Genomic DNA, 21,704 nt, shown 5'->3' with positions numbered 1-21,704 from the left:
ATATATATATATATATATATATATATACATATATATATATTTATATGGAAATATTTATTTAAGAAAATTTCATATATAATTGTAACTGAAGCACAATATTACTGCAAGCCAGAGTTACTGCATACTAGTGTATAAGTACCCATGGAAATCAGAGTCACGCAGTGTGTATAAGACCGAGAACCTCTCAAACTCACTGTGAATAATGCTCAACACCCGGAAAACTGATAAATAGATTTAGTGACAAATCCACAGCAAAATAAAAAATATATACACAGTTTAAGCACTTTCATCTCTACCCAGAATTCTTAATCAGAAACTCTGATTAAAGATTTATGAAAATAAAAATGTTTTAGATTAAGAAACTGAATATTATATAACATGATATGTACAAATATTTATTTATTTTGGTCCCCTTAGACCTCATATTTACTGGCCCAGCCCTCCCATGCTTTCTCTCCTGGACTCCCTCCATTATTGCTGGGGGCTTGTGATAGTTCCTGTGGGTGTCCCAGGGGCTCCACTCATCTGTGTATTTATCTTTGGGGAGGGTTATGATTTACCCACTCTCTTTCCCTGCCTCGCTACACTCATTGATTATGTCCAAGGTCCAGTCCTCTATTTGGACCATGCCTCCTCTTAGGCAGCATATCAGTGGGTGCCCTCCCACCTTGGATGGGCATGCCCATCCATTCCCTGACAGTCTGTCAGTTGCCACTTATCAAACTTGGGTTGGTTGGGCTGCAGTCAGGGCATTGTTCTATGCCACCGGAGAGGCTTGATGTGTGAATTTATTGAGGGTATTTTCTCTTTTGTGTCCCGCCCCCCCTTTTTCGCTGTTTTTATTATTTAAATTATGTTACTTTGTCCTTTATTATTTCATTTCTCTCTTTTTAAAGTTGGTATTGTATTTGCAGTTAAACTTAAGTTTTGTAGTGCTCTGGGTGTGGTCTAAATTGTAATAACTTCTTGTTACATTGCAGCAAGCAGTTTGCTACAGTTTAAAAGTGAAAAAAAAAAAGAAAAAAAAATCTTTTTTTAACTAAAACTGAGCACTGTAGCACTCTATGCACGCAGGGTATAAACCGTAGCAACTGTTTGCTACATTTGTAGCAAGCAGCTTGCTACAGTTTATAAGAAGAATTTGCTACTGTTTATAACTTGCCATCATGGAGAGTTATGACTCTCAAGCTTAATTAAAAAAAATATTTAAGAAAAATGTCCTTATAAAAGGGTAGAAAGGTCACACAGACAAACTATTCAGTAACAACTGCAAGGAAAACTCAGTCAAGCCAGAGTTTTTACTGTGTGATACCTTAAACCTTGTGTAATAGAGGCCCATGGGATATATGTAAATTACCCCTTAAAGACATCAAGTGTTTCATGTATATGGCTTCTGAATGTCCATGACTTTTTTACTTTTTAAGTCTTTATGGTTACATTCAGGCCAATAATGTCAAACTCTAATGGCTGTGGATATGTGTGTCCTTGTTATAAACTATTGCAACTGCTACAGTTTAAATCAGACATGGAGCACTACAACATTCAGATTTGACAGCAAATGCAGTAGGGTTGGGGCAGGGCACAGAAACAGGGCCTGAATATTTGGGTGGGGTGTGTGTATGATGTACATCTGACCACCTGGTTGCTGCCAGTCTTGGGGACGTCCATTTTTTTTTTTTTGCTGTTCATTGAAGGAGCTTGGGTGGAGAGTGTGGCTGTGTAATAAGCTGGATGAGTGCTTTTTTTGCCCTTCATTTGAAAAGCTGGGGGGGGGGCGTTGGTTAAACTAGCTATGCTTCTGGTGGTACTTCTCATTAATGACCACTATGCAACTGCAAACTGCCTGATTATGAATAGCACCCTGTGACTTAATAATGCTTGAAAATACTCACACCACTATTCACAAAACTATATATACAACAGATGATGGAACTAACATATTGTAACAAAAGCACCTAACCAACAAGATAGTAAGTGCTGTATACCACAAACTGCCTGATTATGAATACCACCCTGTGACTTAATAATGCTTGAAAATACTCACACCACTATTCACAAAACTATATATACAACAGATGATGGAACTAACATATTGTAACAAAAGCACCTAACCAACAAGATAGTAAGTGCTGTATACCACTTTCTTGCATGAGAACAAACTCATTTGCTAGTATCACCCATAATCCCAGCATAAGGTCCATTTGTATACTGTTAAAATAATTAACATACAGTGGCCCACAGGCATATATACTGAGGCATGTCTTTCCATGCAAGACTACATTTTACATTTATATGTAAAGAGAAAGTATATTTATCCATAATAAAGTAGTAAGGCAGATAAAGTGGTCTATATTTCCTCTGACATGGAGGTACATTGTTATTATTAGCCTGAAAAGTCATCAGACACATGTGAAGGTTAAGGGCTGCTTAGAGAGGTGTACAGAGTTCCAGCAAATTTCTAGCAACATGGTTATTACAATTTTTTTCTGAGTCATTGTATAAATTTTAATAATGCCTTTATATACATCTTGATATATGTTTGTCAGTTATTGCAGAGGATTATGGGTCTAAGCTGTTAATGAGCTGCTTCAGTTGACAAGAGTACAGAGTTTGGTTGCTTAAATCCCTATTTACCTGTTGTGCGATTGAGCAACTCAATTAACTAGACAGTGCTCCTGGGTTGTCACAGAAAAGGGATACTTCTGTTCTGTGAGCTTGCCAGTTTAACAAATGTATGAAAAAAATAAATAAATAAACCAAAAGCATATATGTGTGTTCAGACAAAATAAAGATGGTATAAGGAATGGAGAAATACAGGAGAACACAACTATTATTGTGTGTTGTAACAGCTGTATGCTGCAAGTACCTTAACAAGCCTAAGAAGGTGTATTCTCTTCAGTAACTCTGCTTATACATTTATTTCATGAGATAATGTGTAATTATATATCCAATCATTTTGTCTCCAGCTACAAACAGACATTTGAATCCACACGCGCACACACACACACACACACACACACACACACACACACACACACACACACACACACACACACACACACACACACACACACAGACACACACACGCGCACCACGCACAGACACGCATGCACACACATATGCGCACAAACATGTGCACACACACACACCTTGCTCACAAGCATACTCACACAGCACATACACCTTTAAGCAGTTAAGAGGATTGCAAATTCACTTATGGCATACCTATGAGATATGGGAAGAAGTTGCAGCACTCATCAAAAACCCATTTGGATACAGTGAGGACATGGGAACTCTACACAGAAGGCTGTTCATCTGAAAATAAAACTGGAGAACCATTTCCACATTTTAAGTTACTACAGGATCAGAGGAGGGTGGTTATTTACACTTTGTTTGATATGAATCTTACAAATTATATCCTGAGACCTATTAGAAGATATGCTCCATTAGGAATAATTGATACAAAATGAAATCAGGCTGCAACTTTGCCTTGAGAGTGGTCTGCAACAGATATAAAAAGACAACTCAACAACTTGTGTATATGTTAGCAAGTGGGAGTCTGCAGTTTGACAAAAGTAGTGCATATTGGATTAAAAAAAGTAAAATTGCTAGTTTTCTGGGAAAAATTAGTTACTAATAAAAGCAAAACATTGGTAAAAGCAATGATTATAGTAATGAGGAGCAGTGAACATTGGTAAAAGCAATGATTATAGTAATGAGGAGCAGTGAACATTGGTAAAAGCAATGATTATAGTAATGAGGAACAGTGAACATTGGTAAAAGCAATGATTATAGTAATGAGGAGCAGTGAACATTGGTAAAAGCAATGATTATAGTAATGAGGAGCAGTGAACATTGGTAAAAGCAATGATTATAGTAATGAGGAGCAGTGAACATTGGTAAAAGCAATGATTATAGTAATGAGGAGCAGTGAACATTGGTAAAAGCAATGATTATAGTAATGAGGAGCAGTGAACATTGGTAAAAGCAATGATTATAGTAATGAGGAGCAGTGAACATTGGTAAAAGCAATGATTATAGTAATGAGGAGCAGTGAACATTGGTAAAAGCAATGATTATAGTAATGAGGAGCAGTGAACATTGGTAAAAGCAATGATTATAGTAATGAGGAGCAGTGAACATTGGTAAAAGCAATGATTATAGTAATGAGGAGCAGTGAACATTGGTAAAAGCAATGATTATAGTAATGAGGAGCAGTGAACATTGGTAAAAGCAATGATTATAGTAATGAGGAGCAGTGAACATTGGTAAAAGCAATGATTATAGTAATGAGGAGCAGTGAACATTGGTAAAAGCAATGATTATAGTAATGAGGAGCAGTGAACATTGGTAAAAGCAATGATTATAGTAATGAGGAGCAGTGAACATTGGTAAAAGCAATGATTATAGTAATGAGGAGCAGTGAACATTGGTAAAAGCAATGATTATAGTAATGAGGAGCAGTGAACATTGGTAAAAGCAATGATTATAGTAATGAGGAGCAGTGAACATTGGTAAAAGCAATGATTATAGTAATGAGGAGCAGTGAACATTGGTAAAAGCAATGATTATAGTAATGAGGAGCAGTGAACATTGGTAAAAGCAATGATTATAGTAATGAGGAGCAGTGAACATTGGTAAAAGCAATGATTATAGTAATGAGGAGCAGTGAACATTGGTAAAAGCAATGATTATAGTAATGAGGAGCAGTGAACATTGGTAAAAGCAATGATTATAGTAATGAGGAGCAGTGAACATTGGTAAAAGCAATGATTATAGTAATGAGGAGCAGTGAACATTGGTAAAAGCAATGATTATAGTAATGAGGAGCAGTGAACATTGGTAAAAGCAATGATTATAGTAATGAGGAGCAGTGAACATTGGTAAAAGCAATGATTATAGTAATGAGGAGCAGTGAACATTGGTAAAAGCAATGATTATAGTAATGAGGAGCAGTGAACATTGGTAAAAGCAATGATTATAGTAATGAGGAGCAGTGAACATTGGTAAAAGCAATGATTATAGTAATGAGGAGCAGTGAACATTGGTAAAAGCAATGATTATAGTAATGAGGAGCAGTGAACATTGGTAAAAGCAATGATTATAGTAATGAGGAGCAGTGAACATTGGTAAAAGCAATGATTATAGTAATGAGGAGCAGTGAACATTGGTAAAAGCAATGATTATAGTAATGAGGAGCAGTGAACATTGGTAAAAGCAATGATTATAGTAATGAGGAGCAGTGAACATTGGTAAAAGCAATGATTATAGTAATGAGGAGCAGTGAACATTGGTAAAAGCAATGATTATAGTAATGAGGAGCAGTGAACATTGGTAAAAGCAATGATTATAGTAATGAGGAGCAGTGAACATTGGTAAAAGCAATGATTATAGTAATGAGGAGCAGTGAACATTGGTAAAAGCAATGATTATAGTAATGAGGAGCAGTGAACATTGGTAAAAGCAATGATTATAGTAATGAGGAGCAGTGAACATTGGTAAAAGCAATGATTATAGTAATGAGGAGCAGTGAACATTGGTAAAAGCAATGATTATAGTAATGAGGAGCAGTGAACATTGGTAAAAGCAATGATTATAGTAATGAGGAGCAGTGAACATTGGTAAAAACAATGATTATAGTAATGAGGAGCAGTGTGCTGTATGTACTGAATTCAGACAAGAATGGCAAAAATGCCTAAAAACAAGGGCATAACATGTTCCCCCCTAAAAATCAAACCACTGCATTTTATAAATGCATCTGAAATAAGAAACTGTAGTGTGCAAATACTGTAGCTAAACAGACTTCTAGTGAAAGCAAGATATATTAAGATATAAGTACTGTTATATACAATTACATTTGTGTAGTCTTTTGCAGTTAATATAATGGTAAATCACTTTGGATTTGAACATATTGCGTTACATTAAATTACTCTATACTTACTTAATGGCAGGACGAGGCAGGAAGCCTAATACATTTGCCCTTTTCTTAACATTCTGCCTCAGCTCCACTCCTACGTTTCCCATTATCCTTTTCTACTTTGTCACATGCTGTCTTGAATACTCCTGCGGGTGACCTATCCACCACTTTTTTCTGGTAGTCTTTTCCATGAGGCCACAACCCTCTCTGTGAATAACTACTTTTAGAGTTCCAGGGTGCACTTAGTCTCTACAGTCTATGGCCTATGCCTCCTCATTTTCCCTTTGTCCTTGTTCAGAAAGACAAGTGTATATAGCCATGACACCAGTGTCATGTTCCGTATCTCTTCTGGTCTCAGGTGAAGAGACCTCTACCTCTTCTAGCCTGTGATTTTCATCCCTTCTATCTTTTCTACTTATTTTTCTGGTAGAATTCATGCCATCAGCCTGTTTATTTCGTTTTTCACTGCAGAACTGCATGCAGTACTCAAGGATTGGTCTGACAAAGACATGTAGACTAGATCAATTACCTGTTTGCTGAAAAGACATCCCTGCATTTTTTTTTGATACTCCTATAATTCTGATTTCAGCTGCTAATGGCTTCTCACTTTACTCCCCTCCTGGTGGTGCATTCCAGATATGATTAACATCCAAGATAATTTTTCTGCTGTCTTGTTTTCAGTTCTAGTCCTGCCAGAAAATGCGGCACTCCATTGTTGCTGTGCTTTGCCTTTGTTTGTATTAAACTTCATCTGACAGCCTTCCGCCCACTTTTTCATTCTTTCTAAATTCTTCAGTAGACTCCCCCATAACCTCCACAACTGAGTTTGTTTGTGTCATCAGCAAGGATTTTCATCTTCATCTCAAGCACTGAAATATGTCTGAGACTGAAACACTAAAGAGCATTGGGCCTAGGATTGATCCCCATGATACTCAACTAATTCTTTCCCTAAGTCTTGACATTGACCCTCTTATCCCACCCCTCTGTGCCCTACCATCCAACTAACATTTAGTCCTACCCCCAGCTTTCTGAATTTTCCTATCAGCTTCCTCCCTGGAAATGAGAGGTACTCCAATGTCAAGTTTACTTGCAACCTAAATCAGGTTTCCACTGAAATGTCCTTCTGGCCATGAGCTCAGCAGTTGCTGCCCTGGAGATGTCCTCTAGAAAAGCTACTAGCCTCCCCCTCAGGATTCTCTCTCTCGGACTTTCTCTGCTAATATTGCTATGGTAGCATCCCTGTAGCTCACTGATTTTTTTCTTCTGCTCACCTCCTTGAACAAAGATACAAAATTGCTATCTTGGCATGTCTGCATTAGCTAGTGCTCTGCACATCAGTGGATCTGCCAACACAACAGGCCAGATTTCTGAAGAGTGTAAGAGGTAGTCCATTTGATCATTTTGCGTTAAGCTCCCTAAAAGACTGACAGCTCCTCTAAACATTCTTGTTTTCTGTCCCGGTATCTGTTCACTGTTCCTCCCATTTTTGTCCTGCCTCCATCACAGCATGGCACCCAAACCTTGCTTTCTTCTGTAAAGACTAAAGCAAATTATTTGAACAGTAAGTGAGCAACATTCCAGTCTTCTGTGGTCTCCGAGCCATCTTTTCTAAACATGCAAAGTTCTGCTCCTGCCTTTCATCTTTTTGCTTTGTACCTAAAAACCCTTTTTTCCTTTTGACCCTTTCTGCTAACTCCCTCTCATCTTTGTCTTTTGCTATTCTTGCAGTCCTTGTGACCTTTCTGCTATCCCCTATTGCCATATTTTCTCTGCTTCTCTGCCCCTTCATCTCTCTGTGTTGCTTGTCTTATCTTTGGCCATGATAGCTAGCTTGAGACTCCTCTGTAGTGGCATAGGCCTTTAACTAATTTACTCCTATGATTTGCTCACAATCTTCCAATGCAGCACTGACCAGCACCCTCAGATCTCATACTACTGTCCTTGCATATTGTTTTACATAACCCTGCCTACTCCAAATAACATAGTGGCATGATCACTATTGCCTGTTGTTCCTTAACCTACATATTCATCACACCGTCTGCATTTGTTAAGACTATGTGCACTCCTGTACCAGTTGACCGAACCCCTTATACTCCAAAGTCTGAATCAGCTCCCACTTCCACTTTACCATGGAGCTTTAAATCTCCTAGTCTGTATCCAGCAGATTCTTATCCCCCATGACTACCTCCTTCTTTATCCTGCATCCTGCTTTATTCTATCCTATCTTGGTCTGTTTGGTGAATTGTGTATTGATCTACCAGTTTTCTGACCTTTCCTTGACGTTAAGTTTCAGGGCTGTTAGCCTAGCTTCTTTCCCTTGCTGCAACCCTGCCACATTCTTGATGCCTTGCTGCACGCACACACACACACACACACACACACACACACACATATATATATATATATATATATATATATATATATATGTATATATATTATTTATTTATTTTATTTATTTGCAGTTGGTTTACCAGAATAGTCCATTGGGCCAATAAGAACCCGTTTTCAATGGAGTCCTGGGGAGAAAATCTCCAAAACAAAGGTTACAAAAAAGATTACAGCAGTTTACAATTTTAATCATTTGTAGGTTAAAGACAAAGCTTCAAAACAGTGGTAACAAAAAGATTACAGCAGTTTACAATTTCAGTCATTTGTGGGTTCAGGACAAAACAAAGATTAAGCAGTTACAATGCAATTTTTAGGTTTCATTTTGTAGAAAACCAAGATTTAAGCAGGTACAATAAAAATTTTAGGCTAAATTTTGTAGAAAAACAAAGCATTGCTGTAGTAAATATATAGTTTCTTGAGTGGAATAGTAGGATTAGAGAATTATAAGATATCATTACAGTTGGCTTATTATTTGGTGTCTGGTAATATATGATATAGTTACCTGTAGGAAGTGGAGAACAGGCTATGAGGGGTGGGAGCAGGAGCATTCCCAAGAAGATGTTAGATGTGAGTGCAGTGATTTTTTAAAAGCAGGGAGGTTGGTGGCGATACGGATGGTTCGAGGAAGGGAGTTCCATAGGCGTGCCAGGGCAAAGGACAGGAGGTTTTGTCCTGGACAGTGAAGGGGTTTGTACAGCTCTATTAGGTTTTGGTTATTAGATCTTAGGAGTCTTTGTGGCAGGTGCATTTTAAAGGTAGAGCTGAGGGAGGGACAGAGGGAGGGATGAAAAATGAGTTTGTGAGCAAAAGTGAGCTGAGTATAGGAGAGATAGTTGGGAAGCTCTAGCCAGTTAAGTTTGTGCAGAGATGCACAGTGATGGGTAGATGATTTGTGGCTAGTGGCAAATTTGGCAATTTTATTATAACAAGAGGACAGTTTTGTTTTGAGAGATGATTGTAGGTTTGTTAGGAGAGGGGCACCATAAAGGAGGGAAGGGATGAGAAATGTAGTAGTGAGAGTGAGCTTAGTAGATGTAGTGAGGAATCGATTGTGTCGATAGAGCATGCCAAGGTTTTGGTGTTTTTTTTTATGTTTAGTTGTAGGTGGCTATTGAATTTAAGCTGGTCATCAATCTGGACTCTAGTAATTTGGTTTCAGATACCAGTTCAAGAGGTGTGTTATTCTGGCTAGTGATGGAGAATAGTTTTCTATCAATGGTGTTGGTTTTTGAGGGGGTAAATACCATAAGTTTGGTTTTTGATGCATTGGGTGCTAGATGATTGTCCTTCATCCACTGTTCTGTGGTAGAGAAGGCATGTTGAGTCAGTTTTAAGAGAGCGGGGATGGATGTGGCTGCACAGATAATTGTAGAATCATCTGCATATTGAATAAGTTTAGCATGAGGAATTGAGTGGAAGAAATCATTTATGAATATATTGAAGAGGAGAGGACCCAAAATGGAACCTTGGGGAACACTAGTGAGTGTGTTAAGGAAAGAGGAGATGGCTTTTTTCCACTTGACAGCTTGTTGCCTGTTGGAGAGATAGCTGGTGAACCAACTGAGAGAGGAAGGGGATAGGTTTAGGTTAGATAGTTTAATTAGGAGAAGGTTTTGAGAGATAGTATCGAAGTCCTTAGAGAGGTCAAGAAAGAAAGTAGATACAGTAGAGCCAGAATCTCTGGCTTTATTTACAGTTTCCAGGAAGGAAAGGAGGGCAGTCATGGTGCTGTGACCGGGTTTGAATTCGTGTTGTGTGGAAGTTAGTAAGTTATTATCTAAGAGATAGGGAAGGAGTTGAAGATGGATACATTTCTCTAGGAGTTTTGATATAAGAGAGAGGATGGCGATGGGACAAAAGTTAGTAATATTGTTATTATTGCCTCCTTTGTGCAAGGGAATGATGAAAGCCCTTTTCCAGAGTTTGGGTACAAGACCTTCTTGGACAGAGCGATTGATTAGGATGCTGATAGGGAAGGCAATGGCTTTGGCAGCTGTGCTGAGGAAGGATGAGTGAATGTTATCGGGGGCATTGGTGCATGGTTTTAGCTTTTGCAGGAGTTTTCTTATGGTAGAAGTATGAATGGGTTTTAGGGAGAATGGTGGGAGTTGAGAGACTAGAGATGAAGGGGGTGACAAGAGGGGGGATGCAAAAGTAGGGGGTGAGGTGTTATTAGAGAAGGATGAGGTTAGTTTGGAAATAGAGTCTATGAAAATAGAGTTGAATTGGGTAGCCAGATCTATATCTAGTGCATTTGGGTCTGGGTTTGGGTTTTCTGCTGAGCCACGTTTTAGGAGGGTAGTGATACCTTTCCAGAATTTTTGAGGATTGGATTTATGGTTGTTTTGGAGTAAGGAGAAGTAATTCTGTCGATCTGCTCTGATAAGCTTTTTAACTGTATTGTGAAGTGTTTTGAATTCATTAAGGGTGGTGGGAGTTTTGTTTCTTTGGTAATGTGCACAGGTTTTGTCTCTAAGTCGCATGGCATTTAGTGTGTTTTTTGTTAACCAGGGGGTGGTATTGTTTCTTATCCTTTTGGTTTTTATGGGGGCAAAAATATCCAGCAGTTTTAGGAAAGTTGTATTGAAATGTGCAACAGCATTATCCAGGGGTAGAGTTTTTAGGGGGTTCCAATTGATTGATTTTAGGGAGTCTGAGAAGGTTATTGGGTTGAAGTTTTTTAGGTAGCAAGTGCTGATGTAATTATGAGTTACTTGTAATGGTGATGGAAGACGTCTGGTGAAAATGGGAAGGTGGTCACTGAGGGAATCAGGAAGAGTTCCACTATCAGTGTAGTAGTGGGGGTGAGAGACTAAGATCCAGTCTAGGGTACTGCCACTGGAGAAGTCTTTAGAGGGCCTGGTAGTGTGGTTGATGAGCTGAGAGTACTTATATATGTTGATGTTGAGGGGGTGTGTAGGGGAATGAATGGAAGACCAATTAATATTTGTGTCTCCCATGATAATAGTTTCATTACTGATACTGGTAGAAAGCCAGGATAGGATAGCCTCAAGTACTGAGATATTGTCTCCAGGGGGATGTAAAGTGAGGCTATGCAAATGTGTTTGTGTTTATTAAATTGAAATAGAGCTAATACTAATTCTGCATTGGAGAAGTGAGGAATGGGTTTGTTATAGGGAGTAATGGATAGGGTGGATGAGTAGAGTAGAGCTACCCCACCACCCTTTTTGTGGGCCCTGTCTTTTCTGATGATAGAGTAGTTTGGTGGTACTATTTCAGCATCTTTTATATGAGGTTTTAACCAGGTTTCAGAAATAGCTAAGATGTCAGGTTTGTTGTGGAGAAGCCAGGCATGGAAGTTGGGGATTTTGTTAGCTATGCTTTGGGCATTTACAGAAGCTAATAGGATGGATTTAGATGTAGGGGAAGTGGTGTTTGGGCCTGGGTTAGGGTGTATATCTCCAGATAGAAGTATGGTTGTTAGGTGTTGGATTATGCTGATGAGGTGTTTGGATTGCCTTGCTTGTATGTTGTATATTGTCAGATTTGTGTGGATATTGGAGGTTAGAGAGGGGCTAAAGAGTTTATAAGTAGTGCTTAGTTTGTCGTGAAAAATAGATGGATGTTAATGGGATACAGTCCAGGGGAGATTGAGACAAATGAGTGTAAGTGAGTTGAAGGGAGTGAGCTGGTTGTGTAAAGTAATGGTGTGTGATTTGTGGAGTTGGGTTGGGTAAGGTAGTGGATATAAGTAAGGTTCAGAAGTAGTAGGATTGAGAATGATATAAGTTTTGTAAGCATGTTGAGGCTTTGATAAAGTAGAATATGTAGTGTAGGGTGAAGGGTTAGAAATAGATATTGTGTTGTTAAATATGAAGGGAAGTGTGAGGAGATGGATTATAGGGGGTGGGGGTAGGAAGAAGATGGTGGTGAAAGGGGAGGGGTGTAATAGGTAGAGAGGAAGTAGGAGTGGTTAGGTGAGTATAAGTGTAGAAGCACTGGGGGTGGGTGAGATTTGGGGGTAGGGTAGGGGAGCAGAGTGAGCCCACAGGGTGAATGGAATGGGATACACCCAAGGAAGGTAGGCAGCAGGACAGTGTGAAAAACAGTCAGTCTGGTGAAGGTAAGTACAGAGGAAGGTAAGCAGGGTGGTTAATGGGATTCTTGGGGTGCAAGCACCTAAGGAAAGGAGAAGACAGATTCCAGAGATGGAGATGGGTAGAACTGTTACTTAGCAGTTAAGAGAGAGGGAAGACTATTAATATGTTATATTGTAGTGTGTGGGAAGGAGTGAGGGAGTGAGGGAGAGTGGGAAGGAGTGAGGGAAATATATATATATATATATATGTAAGTATATTAGACTTGTATTGGCTTTCAAAAACGTGTAGCATTTCACAGCCTAAAAGAACTAAATTTGAATAGACTGGGGAGCAGTAATGTAATGCCTATTTACATTATCAGAGTAGTCATCCTTTTACACAAAAAGTAGGCATTGTCAAAGGACAAGCTATTAGACTTATGATATGACTTCCAAAAGGAAGATCTAAAAACAGAATTTAAGTTCTTGAGAAACATGTTTTTGGAACGTAGTTATCCAAAAGATTTAGTGGATTCTACACTAGAAGAGATTTACAATGGGTGGGGGAAAAATACTTTCCACTTCTAGGTGATAGTCAACCACTTGAAGGTATTTCACAAATAAGAATGGACAATACTTCAACAGGTGACAATTTTCATACAGCATGTATTTTACAATACAATTCCAGATCAGAACAAATTCGTAAAATTTACAAACAAAATTGGAATGTTTTTAGAACCAATGAAGAAATATATAAAAAACTGGGAAGCCAACCTAGGTTTGTAAATAAGGTGGGACAAAATATAAAACAGTTGTTAGAAAATAAACCAGTTTCATCTACCACAGAGCTACAAGGCACTAGGGCATGTGGTATGTGTCACTATTGTTCATACATTTATAAGGAACCTAGTATAGTCCTAAACAATTGTATAAAAAGTAGGGTGTTTTTTAAAAAAGGTAACTGTAAGACAAAGGGAGTGGTATATTTGGCACTGTGTAAAACGTGCCATTATTATTATGTGGGTAAAACTGAACGTATGTTAAAGTGTAGGATATATGAGCATTTAAATGACATTAAAAATTCAAAGAATACAAATGCTTTATATAAACACAGTATTGTTTGTGAAAATTTTGATAAATTCTTCTTTGGTATTCTTGAAATTGTGAAAGTGGACACTAGAGGGGGTGATTGGAAGAACATCTTAAAAAAGAAAGAAAGTTATTGGCAATTTAGGCTGGCGTCCACATTTCCACCAGGTATAAATGACAGTGTTTCTTTAGTGCCCATTCTAATTGAAAGAGCAAACAATATAAAATAGGAAGAAACACACTAACACATATTAAAGAAAACAAACAAAAAATATGAAATAATATATTAAACAAAATATTTATTTAAATGTAATGGTACTGAATATATTTAAAGTGCTAAATAATTTTAAGAATGATATTTATTAATATTTTATGTTTAAATTGGAGTATAAATTTGAAGTTTTTCTTATATTTTATTAACATTGCATATATTCTAGATGAGTACAGATTTTAAAAAATACTTTAAACATTGTGTAATTTATTGTGGAACCAGGATCAAATGTGTATATCTTTAAGAAAAGTATTTTTACAACAATGTCATGGTGACATCATTAATTGTTTAATTAGAGTGGTTATTTAAATGAGTCTTTGGTTTTAAAGCACTGTTTCTGATGAAGTCTCACTTAGAGATGAAAGCGCTTAAACCTGTTGCCAATCTGTTTTAATTTCTGTTATTTGGTGAATAAAGTGGAGTTTCTACAAGTGTTTTTAGGTCAAGAAAGAAAGTAGATACAGTAGAGCCAGAATCTCTGGCTTTATTTACAGTTTCCAGGAAGGAAAGGAGGGCAGTCATGGTGCTGTGACTGGGTTGAATCCGTGTTGTGTGGAAGTTAGTAAGTTATTATCTAAGAGATAGGGAAGGAGTTGAAGGTGGATACATTTCTCTAGGAGTTTTGATATAGGAGAGAGGGTGGCGATGGGACGAAAGTTAGTAATATTGTTATTATTGCCTCCTTTGTGCAAGGGAATGATGAAAGCCCTTTTCCAGAGTTTGGGTACAAGACCTTCTTGGATAGAGCGATTGATTAGGATGCTGCTAGGGAAGGCAATGGCTTTGGCAGCTGTGCTGAGGAAGGATGAGGGAATGTTATCGGGGGCTTTGGTGCATGGTTTTAGCTTTTGCAGGAGTTTTCTTATGGTAGAAGTATGAATGGGTTTTAGGGAGAATGGTGGGAGTTGAGAGACTGGAGATGAAGGGGGTGACAAGAGGGGGATGCAGAAGTAGGGGGGGAGGTGTTATTAGAGAAGGATGAGGTTAGTTTGGAAATAGAGTCTATGAAAATAGAGTTGAATTGGGTAGCCAGATCTATATCTAGTGCATTTGGGTCTGGGTTTGGGTTTTCTGCTGAGCCAAGTTTTAGGAGGGTAGTGATGCCTTTCCAGAATTTTTGAGGATTGGTTTTATGGTTGTTTTGGAGTAAGGAGAAGTAATTCTGTCAATCTGCTGTGATAAGCTTTTTAACTGTATTGTGAAGTGTTTTGAATTCATTAAGGGTGGTAGGAGTTTTGTTTCTTTGGTAATGTGCACAGGTTTTGTCTCTAAGTCGCATGGCATTTAGTGTGTTTTTTGTTAACCAGGGGGCGGTATTGTTTCTTATCCTTTTGGTTTTTATGGGGGCAAAACTATCCAGCAGTTTTAGGAAAGTTGTATTGAAGTGTGCAACAGCATTATCCAGGGGTAGAGTTTTTAGGGGGTTCCAATTGATTGATTTTAGGGAGTCTGAGAAGGTTATTGGGTTGAAGTTTTTTAGGTAGCAAGTGCTGATGTAATTATGAGTTACTTGTAATGGTGATGGAAGACATCTGGTGAAAATGGGAAGGTGGTCACTGAGGGAATCAGGAAGAGTTCCACTATCAGTGTAGTAGTGGGGGTGAGAGACTAAGATCCAGTCTAGGGTACTGCCACTGGAGAAGTCTTTAGAGGGCCTGGTAGTGTGGTTGATGAGCTGAGAGTACTTATATATGTTGATGTTGAGGGTGTGTGTAGGGGAATGAATGGAAGACCAATTAATATTTGTGTCTCCCATGATAATAGTTTCATTACTGATATTGGTAGAAAGCCAGGATAGGATAGCCTCAAGTACTGAGATATTGTCTCCAGGGGGGTGTAAAGTAAGGCTATGCAAATGTGTTTGTGTTTATTAAATTGAAATAGAGCTAATACTAATTCTGCATTGGAGAAGTGAGGAATGGGTTTGTTATAGGGAGTAATGGATAGGGTGGATGAGTAGAGTAGAGCTACCCCACCACCCTTTTTGTGGGCCCTGTCTTTTCTGATGATAGAGTAGTTTGGTGGTACTATTTCAGCATCTTTTATATGAGGTTTTAACCAGGTTTCAGAAATAGCTAAGATGTCAGGTTTGTTGTGGAGAAGCCAGGCATGGAGGTTGGGGATTTTGTTAGCTATGCTTTGGGCATTTACAGAAGCTAATAGGATGGATTTAGATGTAGGGAAGTGGTGTTTGGGCCTGGGTTAGGGTGTATATCTCCAGATATAAGTATGGTTGTTAGGTGTTGGATTATGCTGATGAGGTGTTTGGATTGCCTTGCTTGTATGTTGTATATTGTCAGATTTTTGTGGATATTGGAGGTTAGAGAGGGGCTAAAGAGTTTATAAGTAGTGCTTAGTTTGTCATGAAAAATAGATGGATGTTAATGGGATACAGTCCAGGGGAGATTGAGACAAATGAGTGTAAGTGAGTTGAAGGGAGTGAGCTGGTTGTGTAAAGTAATGGTGTGTGATTTGTGGAGTTGGGCTGGGTAAGGTAGTGGATATAAGTAAGGTTCAGAAGTAGTAGTAGTAGTTGGATTGAGAATGATATAAGTTTTGTAAGCATGTTGAGGCTTTGATAAAGTAGAATATGTAGTGTAGGGAGAAGGGTTAGAAATAGATGTTGTGTTGTTAAATATGAAGGGAAGTGTGAGGAGATGGATTATAGGGGGAGGGGGTAGAAAGAAGATGGTGGTGAAAGGGGAGGGGTGTAATAGGTACAGAGGAAGTAGGAGTGGTTAGGTGAGTATAAGTGTAGATGCACTGGGGGTGGGTGAGATTTGGGGGTAGGGTAGGGGAGCAGAGTGAGCCCGCAGGGTGAACGGAATGGGATACACCCAAGGAAGGTAGGCAGCAGGACAGTGTGAAAAACAGTCAGTCTGATGAAGGTAAGTACAAAGGAAGGTAAGCAGGGTGGTTAATGGGATTCTTGGGGTGCAGTACAAAGGGAAAGGAGAAGAAAGATTCCAGAGATGGAGATGGGTAGAACTGTTACTTAGCAGTTAAGAGAGAGGGAAGACTATTAATATGTTATATTGTAGTGTGTGGGAAGGAGTGACGGAGTGAGGTAGAGTGGGAAGGAGTGAGGGAAATATATATATATATATATATATATATATATATATATATATATATATATATATATATATATATATATATATATATATATATATATTGTTATTCATCCCCCAATATCCCTTCTCTGCCATTCCTGAACATTTTATATCCAAGTACCTCCATATTATAAAAGTCTTCCTGTCAGAAGGAACATCTAGCATAACACAGTCATGGAGATTAAATGTGCTCTCTGCATAGGAATATAGAAATATTATTAGGTAAGTGATCATGAGGACCATAGGATGTCTATCCATATACACCTTTGAGTAGGCACTCGTAGAAGTTTTCAAGCACTTAACAGTGATTACCTACCAAATTAAGTAGGGCTGTTCTTGATAGTCCTCTGGTAAATGTATGTCTACCCATCCAGTCAATAAGATTAGCCTTAAAGCTATTCAAAGCAATACTTAGTTTTACCCGTAGTAGTAACTTATTCCATAGGCTGGGAATATGTTGAGTTAGAAATCTATCTCTCCAGTGAATCTTGTTTATTTGTTGATGTAGATTTAGGTCTCTAGTGCAGAGTGTTTGTATAGTTTCTAAATTTGAAAAGAAAGAGAAGATCAAATAGGGCTGTTTTTTTCATGGCTTGAATAGCAAGACACGGATCATCATGGAGGAGCTGGTAGGTCACTGAGCATAAGTAGGGTTGTGATAATCTATTGGGATAATTGAAAAATCTAAAGCCTTGGATTTTCTTGGCTTGAATAGTTCGTAAACTATTTTATTTAATACAATTAAACTAGATAAAAAAATAAAGAACATAAACTTTGTTCCTTCATTAAGTGTGCATTAAGAAAATGAGAGAATATGGACCTAATGCTTCACTACCTCATTTCTGCAATATTTAAATGCCCTGTATAATATATAAAACATTGGTCCCTATTCCAAAAGATTTGTTCTTAGAAGAATGACCACTTATACCGAGTACAGGTATTTTGGAATCTGGCCGCCAGTGTAAGCTTGTTTATAGACAGGTCTTATACTAAAGTAAATCACTTATACTGAGAGCAAATCTTTCTGAATCAGGGCAGGCCTACACTGAAAGTAATTCTTTCAGAATCTGGCTCATTGTCTAAGTAATATCTCCCTGTAGAGAAAAAACAATTATTAGTGAATAATATCTGAAGTGAAAAGAAAAATTTATTTTATTGTTATTTTATTTATTTTACATTTGTTAACCAGGAGAGTCCGACTGGATTTTGGTTCATTTTCAGCAGATGCCCGGGGAGAAAAGATCCAGAAATACATACAGGCAAAGTAACTTTGACGATTAGATACTTTTTACAAGAACACATACATGAATATTCTAACTAACGAATAACAACAAACAAAAACTACTCTTACTTATCACATTTTTCAAAAAAAAAGTTGTCGTTGTGTTAGGGGTCGCCACAGCAGAACTTCGGTCCGCTAATGATTGGCAGTTGATTTTTACGTGCTGAGTTGCCAGCCCTGATGCACAACCTTTAACGAAGGTACACCCATTCACACATGTCTCCACGCAGAAGACGCTCTAGCTGAGAATCAAACCGGACAGCGTCTTACTGTGAGGCGACAACGCTACCGCAGCACCACCACCGCGGATATTTTTCAAAAAAAAAAGTAAAAAAGATAAAATACCTGCCATTTCTTGCATGTGATAGAGAATTTGCTTAGTGTGAATTATGCAACTGCTGATTAGCATTCAGTATTACTGTGATGTAACTACACTCTGAAGTTATTTGTAGTTGACTATAAACTAAATTATGCCAGTTAATGGTCTAAACATTTCCCAAGGGCTTGTGGGTACAGCCACAGTTTTCCAATAATATTAAAGAGGCTATATCTGAGAAAATATACATGCATAGTGATACACAGTGGAAATATGACAAATGTTTGCAGAAAAAAATGTAATGGCAACAGAACACTGCCTGAAATATGAAAATAGGCACAAGGTCAGAGTGAAGAAAGAATGACAAAATTTTGAATAACATGTTGTTTGGGTAGTTAGCGAATGTCAATACCATGGCACAGAATAAGCAGGGAAAAAAATATAAACAGTGCTTAAGAAGAAAAACTCAAGAGTAGCATCTGCGTCAAAGGCTAAGTGTAAGAATGGAAAAAAGGAGATTAGTAACTAATAATAAAGCAGCTTGCAGCATCATTAATCAAAGAGTATACAAAAAATGATTTGACAAGACTAAAGAAAAAGAGAGAATGGATTTTTAATAAGAACTCAGACATTTTATAGCAGTTCTGCATTGTTCTAATACATACTTTCAAGAAGAGATCTCTAACAATGCTTTGTTGCTTGGTATAAAGCAAAAGCAATGCAAAGCAGCTGAAATTTTTGTTCTTTTAATATTAAAATAGTACAAGAATATTCAAGTCAGTGCAAGACATACTTATAGAAGTTTTAAACACTTGTTGCAAGACATAATAATGTAAGTTTTACACTTACCAGGATAACTGCTATCACCTTCTCGGCTTCTTGATCCACCAGAGGGATAATGAGAACTGAAAACAAAAATAATAAATCTTAGCACCAGTTTTTACTGTAACAGTAGCAGATCACTTACACATAGATGACCATTTCTAAATAGCCTGAGAAATATATGACAAAGCTTATCGTACAAGTTTACAGCTGTGAATCTATAGGATATATTTATACTTACAGTGACTGAGCTGAAGTGAGGTGGACTTTCTTAAGCTGATCACCAGGGAATGGCTCAGCTATAAAATTTATATGCTGATGATTATAACTGAACTGATAATTTATGAGAAAGCATGCGTATGCATTGTTTTGACCACTCACTAGGTAGAATATAGAACAAGACTTTAGTTCTCAGTCAAAAGTTCAACAGGAAACTATTGCAACTTTACTATGTGAAAGGCTTTAAGCAAAGAAGTCAAAATCAAAATTAATTGCAGTGAGACTTTTCCTGCTGGATAAGGTGGAATGAAATGTAAGACAATATTCATTCATTCGTTCGTTCATCCATCCATCCATCCATCCATCCATCCATCCATCCATCCATCCATTCATCTTTTCCTCTTTTTTCCTGTCGCGAGAGGCCCATTCTCAATACATGAGCACTAATTTTGTTTGTACTTCCCTTAGGCCATGACATACTCCAATCTCCATGCTGTTTCCACAGGTCCATACTATAGCCACAACCAGGAAATCTAACAAGTTCCTCACGGTACATGCTTCCCTGGTCACATTCTCTGTTAATAAGCATCTGGGCTAGTCGCACATGCACAGGAAACAGAGGAGTTCTTGCTGAGATCACAGTAACCATGTTTCTGAATCCTTGGGTAATTTTTTACATCACTTCATCCTGAAAAAAAATCAGCTCAAACATAACAATAGTAAATTCTTTTAAAATCTAAATTAAAAGTAATACATATTTCTTTGAATGAATTATATTTTCTGTTTATTATCTGATTACCTCAGCTGTCTTGTCTTGAAAATGATAAAATAAGTCTTGAAGCAATAAAACTACATTATATATGTAGGCAAGGTCAACTCAAGTTTAAATGGACTTCAAAAATTGAAATATCAAATACTTGCTAATTCGTCAGTTTACAGTAAACACACTGGTACCAGCCATCTACTGAATAACTAGTGCAAAAGCTATCAATTCATGGGTAGATAGTGCTGCAACTTCAGACCTATGAGGAATAGATGCTTTTGTATAACAGTTGCATTGTAATTGTTTTTAAAAGTCCCCCAAAATGATGTTTTTATTAAAATTTAAGATATAGATGCACCCTTATCTGTAATATAAGAAACATTTCCTAAGGAAGTTTTATAGGGAATTATTCTTGGTTAATTTCCAGAAAATTTGACAAAAATGTGTCAAACCATTTTGGATATGCACACTTTATGTACAGGGAGCAAAACAGTCAAAAATATATTGGCAGTTTGGAAATAGTCTTTCTCAAAATGGCATGCAGAAAAGAGGTCCAGCATTGCTTCAAGTATTATTATTAAGTGTTGTTTTTAACCACCTTAATGCAAACTGTATCTATGTAGGTGTAATAAGAAGATAGCATATACCTTTATAGATTTTGTCAAATTCAAATTTATTTAAACAATTCCAAATATAGAATATAAAAAGTAAAGAAAAGAAAGGATAATGTCAGAAGGAGGGAAGGAATTTGGTGTATTAGTCAGGCATGAATTGCAAAAAATGCAAGTAATGTGACAATTAAGGTAATCTCAGATCAAGTTACTCAGCAATTTTTTGCAACCTTGAGTAAGAATAATTATAGATTAAAAGATTATTACTAATCTAAAACAAGTATGCTGATTGGATGGCCCAACTATCATACCTGTTATAAATCGAGCATATACCAACAGAAAAAAAGTCCAGGCTCTGAAGTACCAGACTTTCTATTGACATATGCTGAGGAACAGAGCAAAAAAAAAAAAATATCAGGTACGTTCAGCAAAACTAAACAAACAGAAACCTATCCAATTTTCTTATACTTTTGTACTGTCCCTTGTAAATCTCTATGTTTTTTAATAGTAAAAAAAAAAAGAAAGAATGAAAAACAGCAACAGAGATTCTCCTGCACTGCTGTACTGTGTAAGCATGGGAATGCATACATCAGCATAGGAAGACAATGCAGAAAAAGAATGAAGTGCCCTTATACACACAGATTATTTTCAAAAGGTAAGCATTTTCATTTTTAAACAGTGTAATTGTGTAATAGGAATAATGCACTTCTGCTTATGGGTATATCAAGATTTACCCACAGTTGGTTTGAGTTTTGCCCTCATGATCAAACCACAACAGCCATGGGTAAATCCTGATATATCCACACACAATTGTAGATCATGGCTTAATTAAGTAATTTTCTGTATACAAGGGACTTTGGTCTTCTAAAAAGTT

The 21,704-nt window shown here is 37.4% G+C and overlaps 1 protein-coding gene across 1 annotated transcript in view; it reads right to left on the bottom strand.

Annotated features, from left to right (window-relative positions):
• PDE2A (phosphodiesterase 2A) overlaps nt 1–21,704 on the bottom strand; it is a 1,720,394-nt gene that overhangs the window by 1,062,086 nt on the left and 636,604 nt on the right. The window contains exon 6 of the mRNA XM_044072778.1: nt 19,265–19,320. Coding sequence (XP_043928713.1) covers nt 19,265–19,320 — 56 coding nt within the window. The remainder of the gene's footprint in view (nt 1–19,264; nt 19,321–21,704) is intronic.

The sequence above is a fragment of the Protopterus annectens genome, chromosome 5.part1 (assembly GCF_019279795.1).
Source record: "Protopterus annectens isolate FY-2018-M chromosome 5.part1, PAN1.0, whole genome shotgun sequence".
Taxonomy (NCBI): Eukaryota; Metazoa; Chordata; order Ceratodontiformes; family Protopteridae; genus Protopterus; species Protopterus annectens.
The sequence above is the reverse complement of the archived record's forward strand: the minus strand, read 5'-3'. Positions and strand labels throughout refer to the sequence as shown.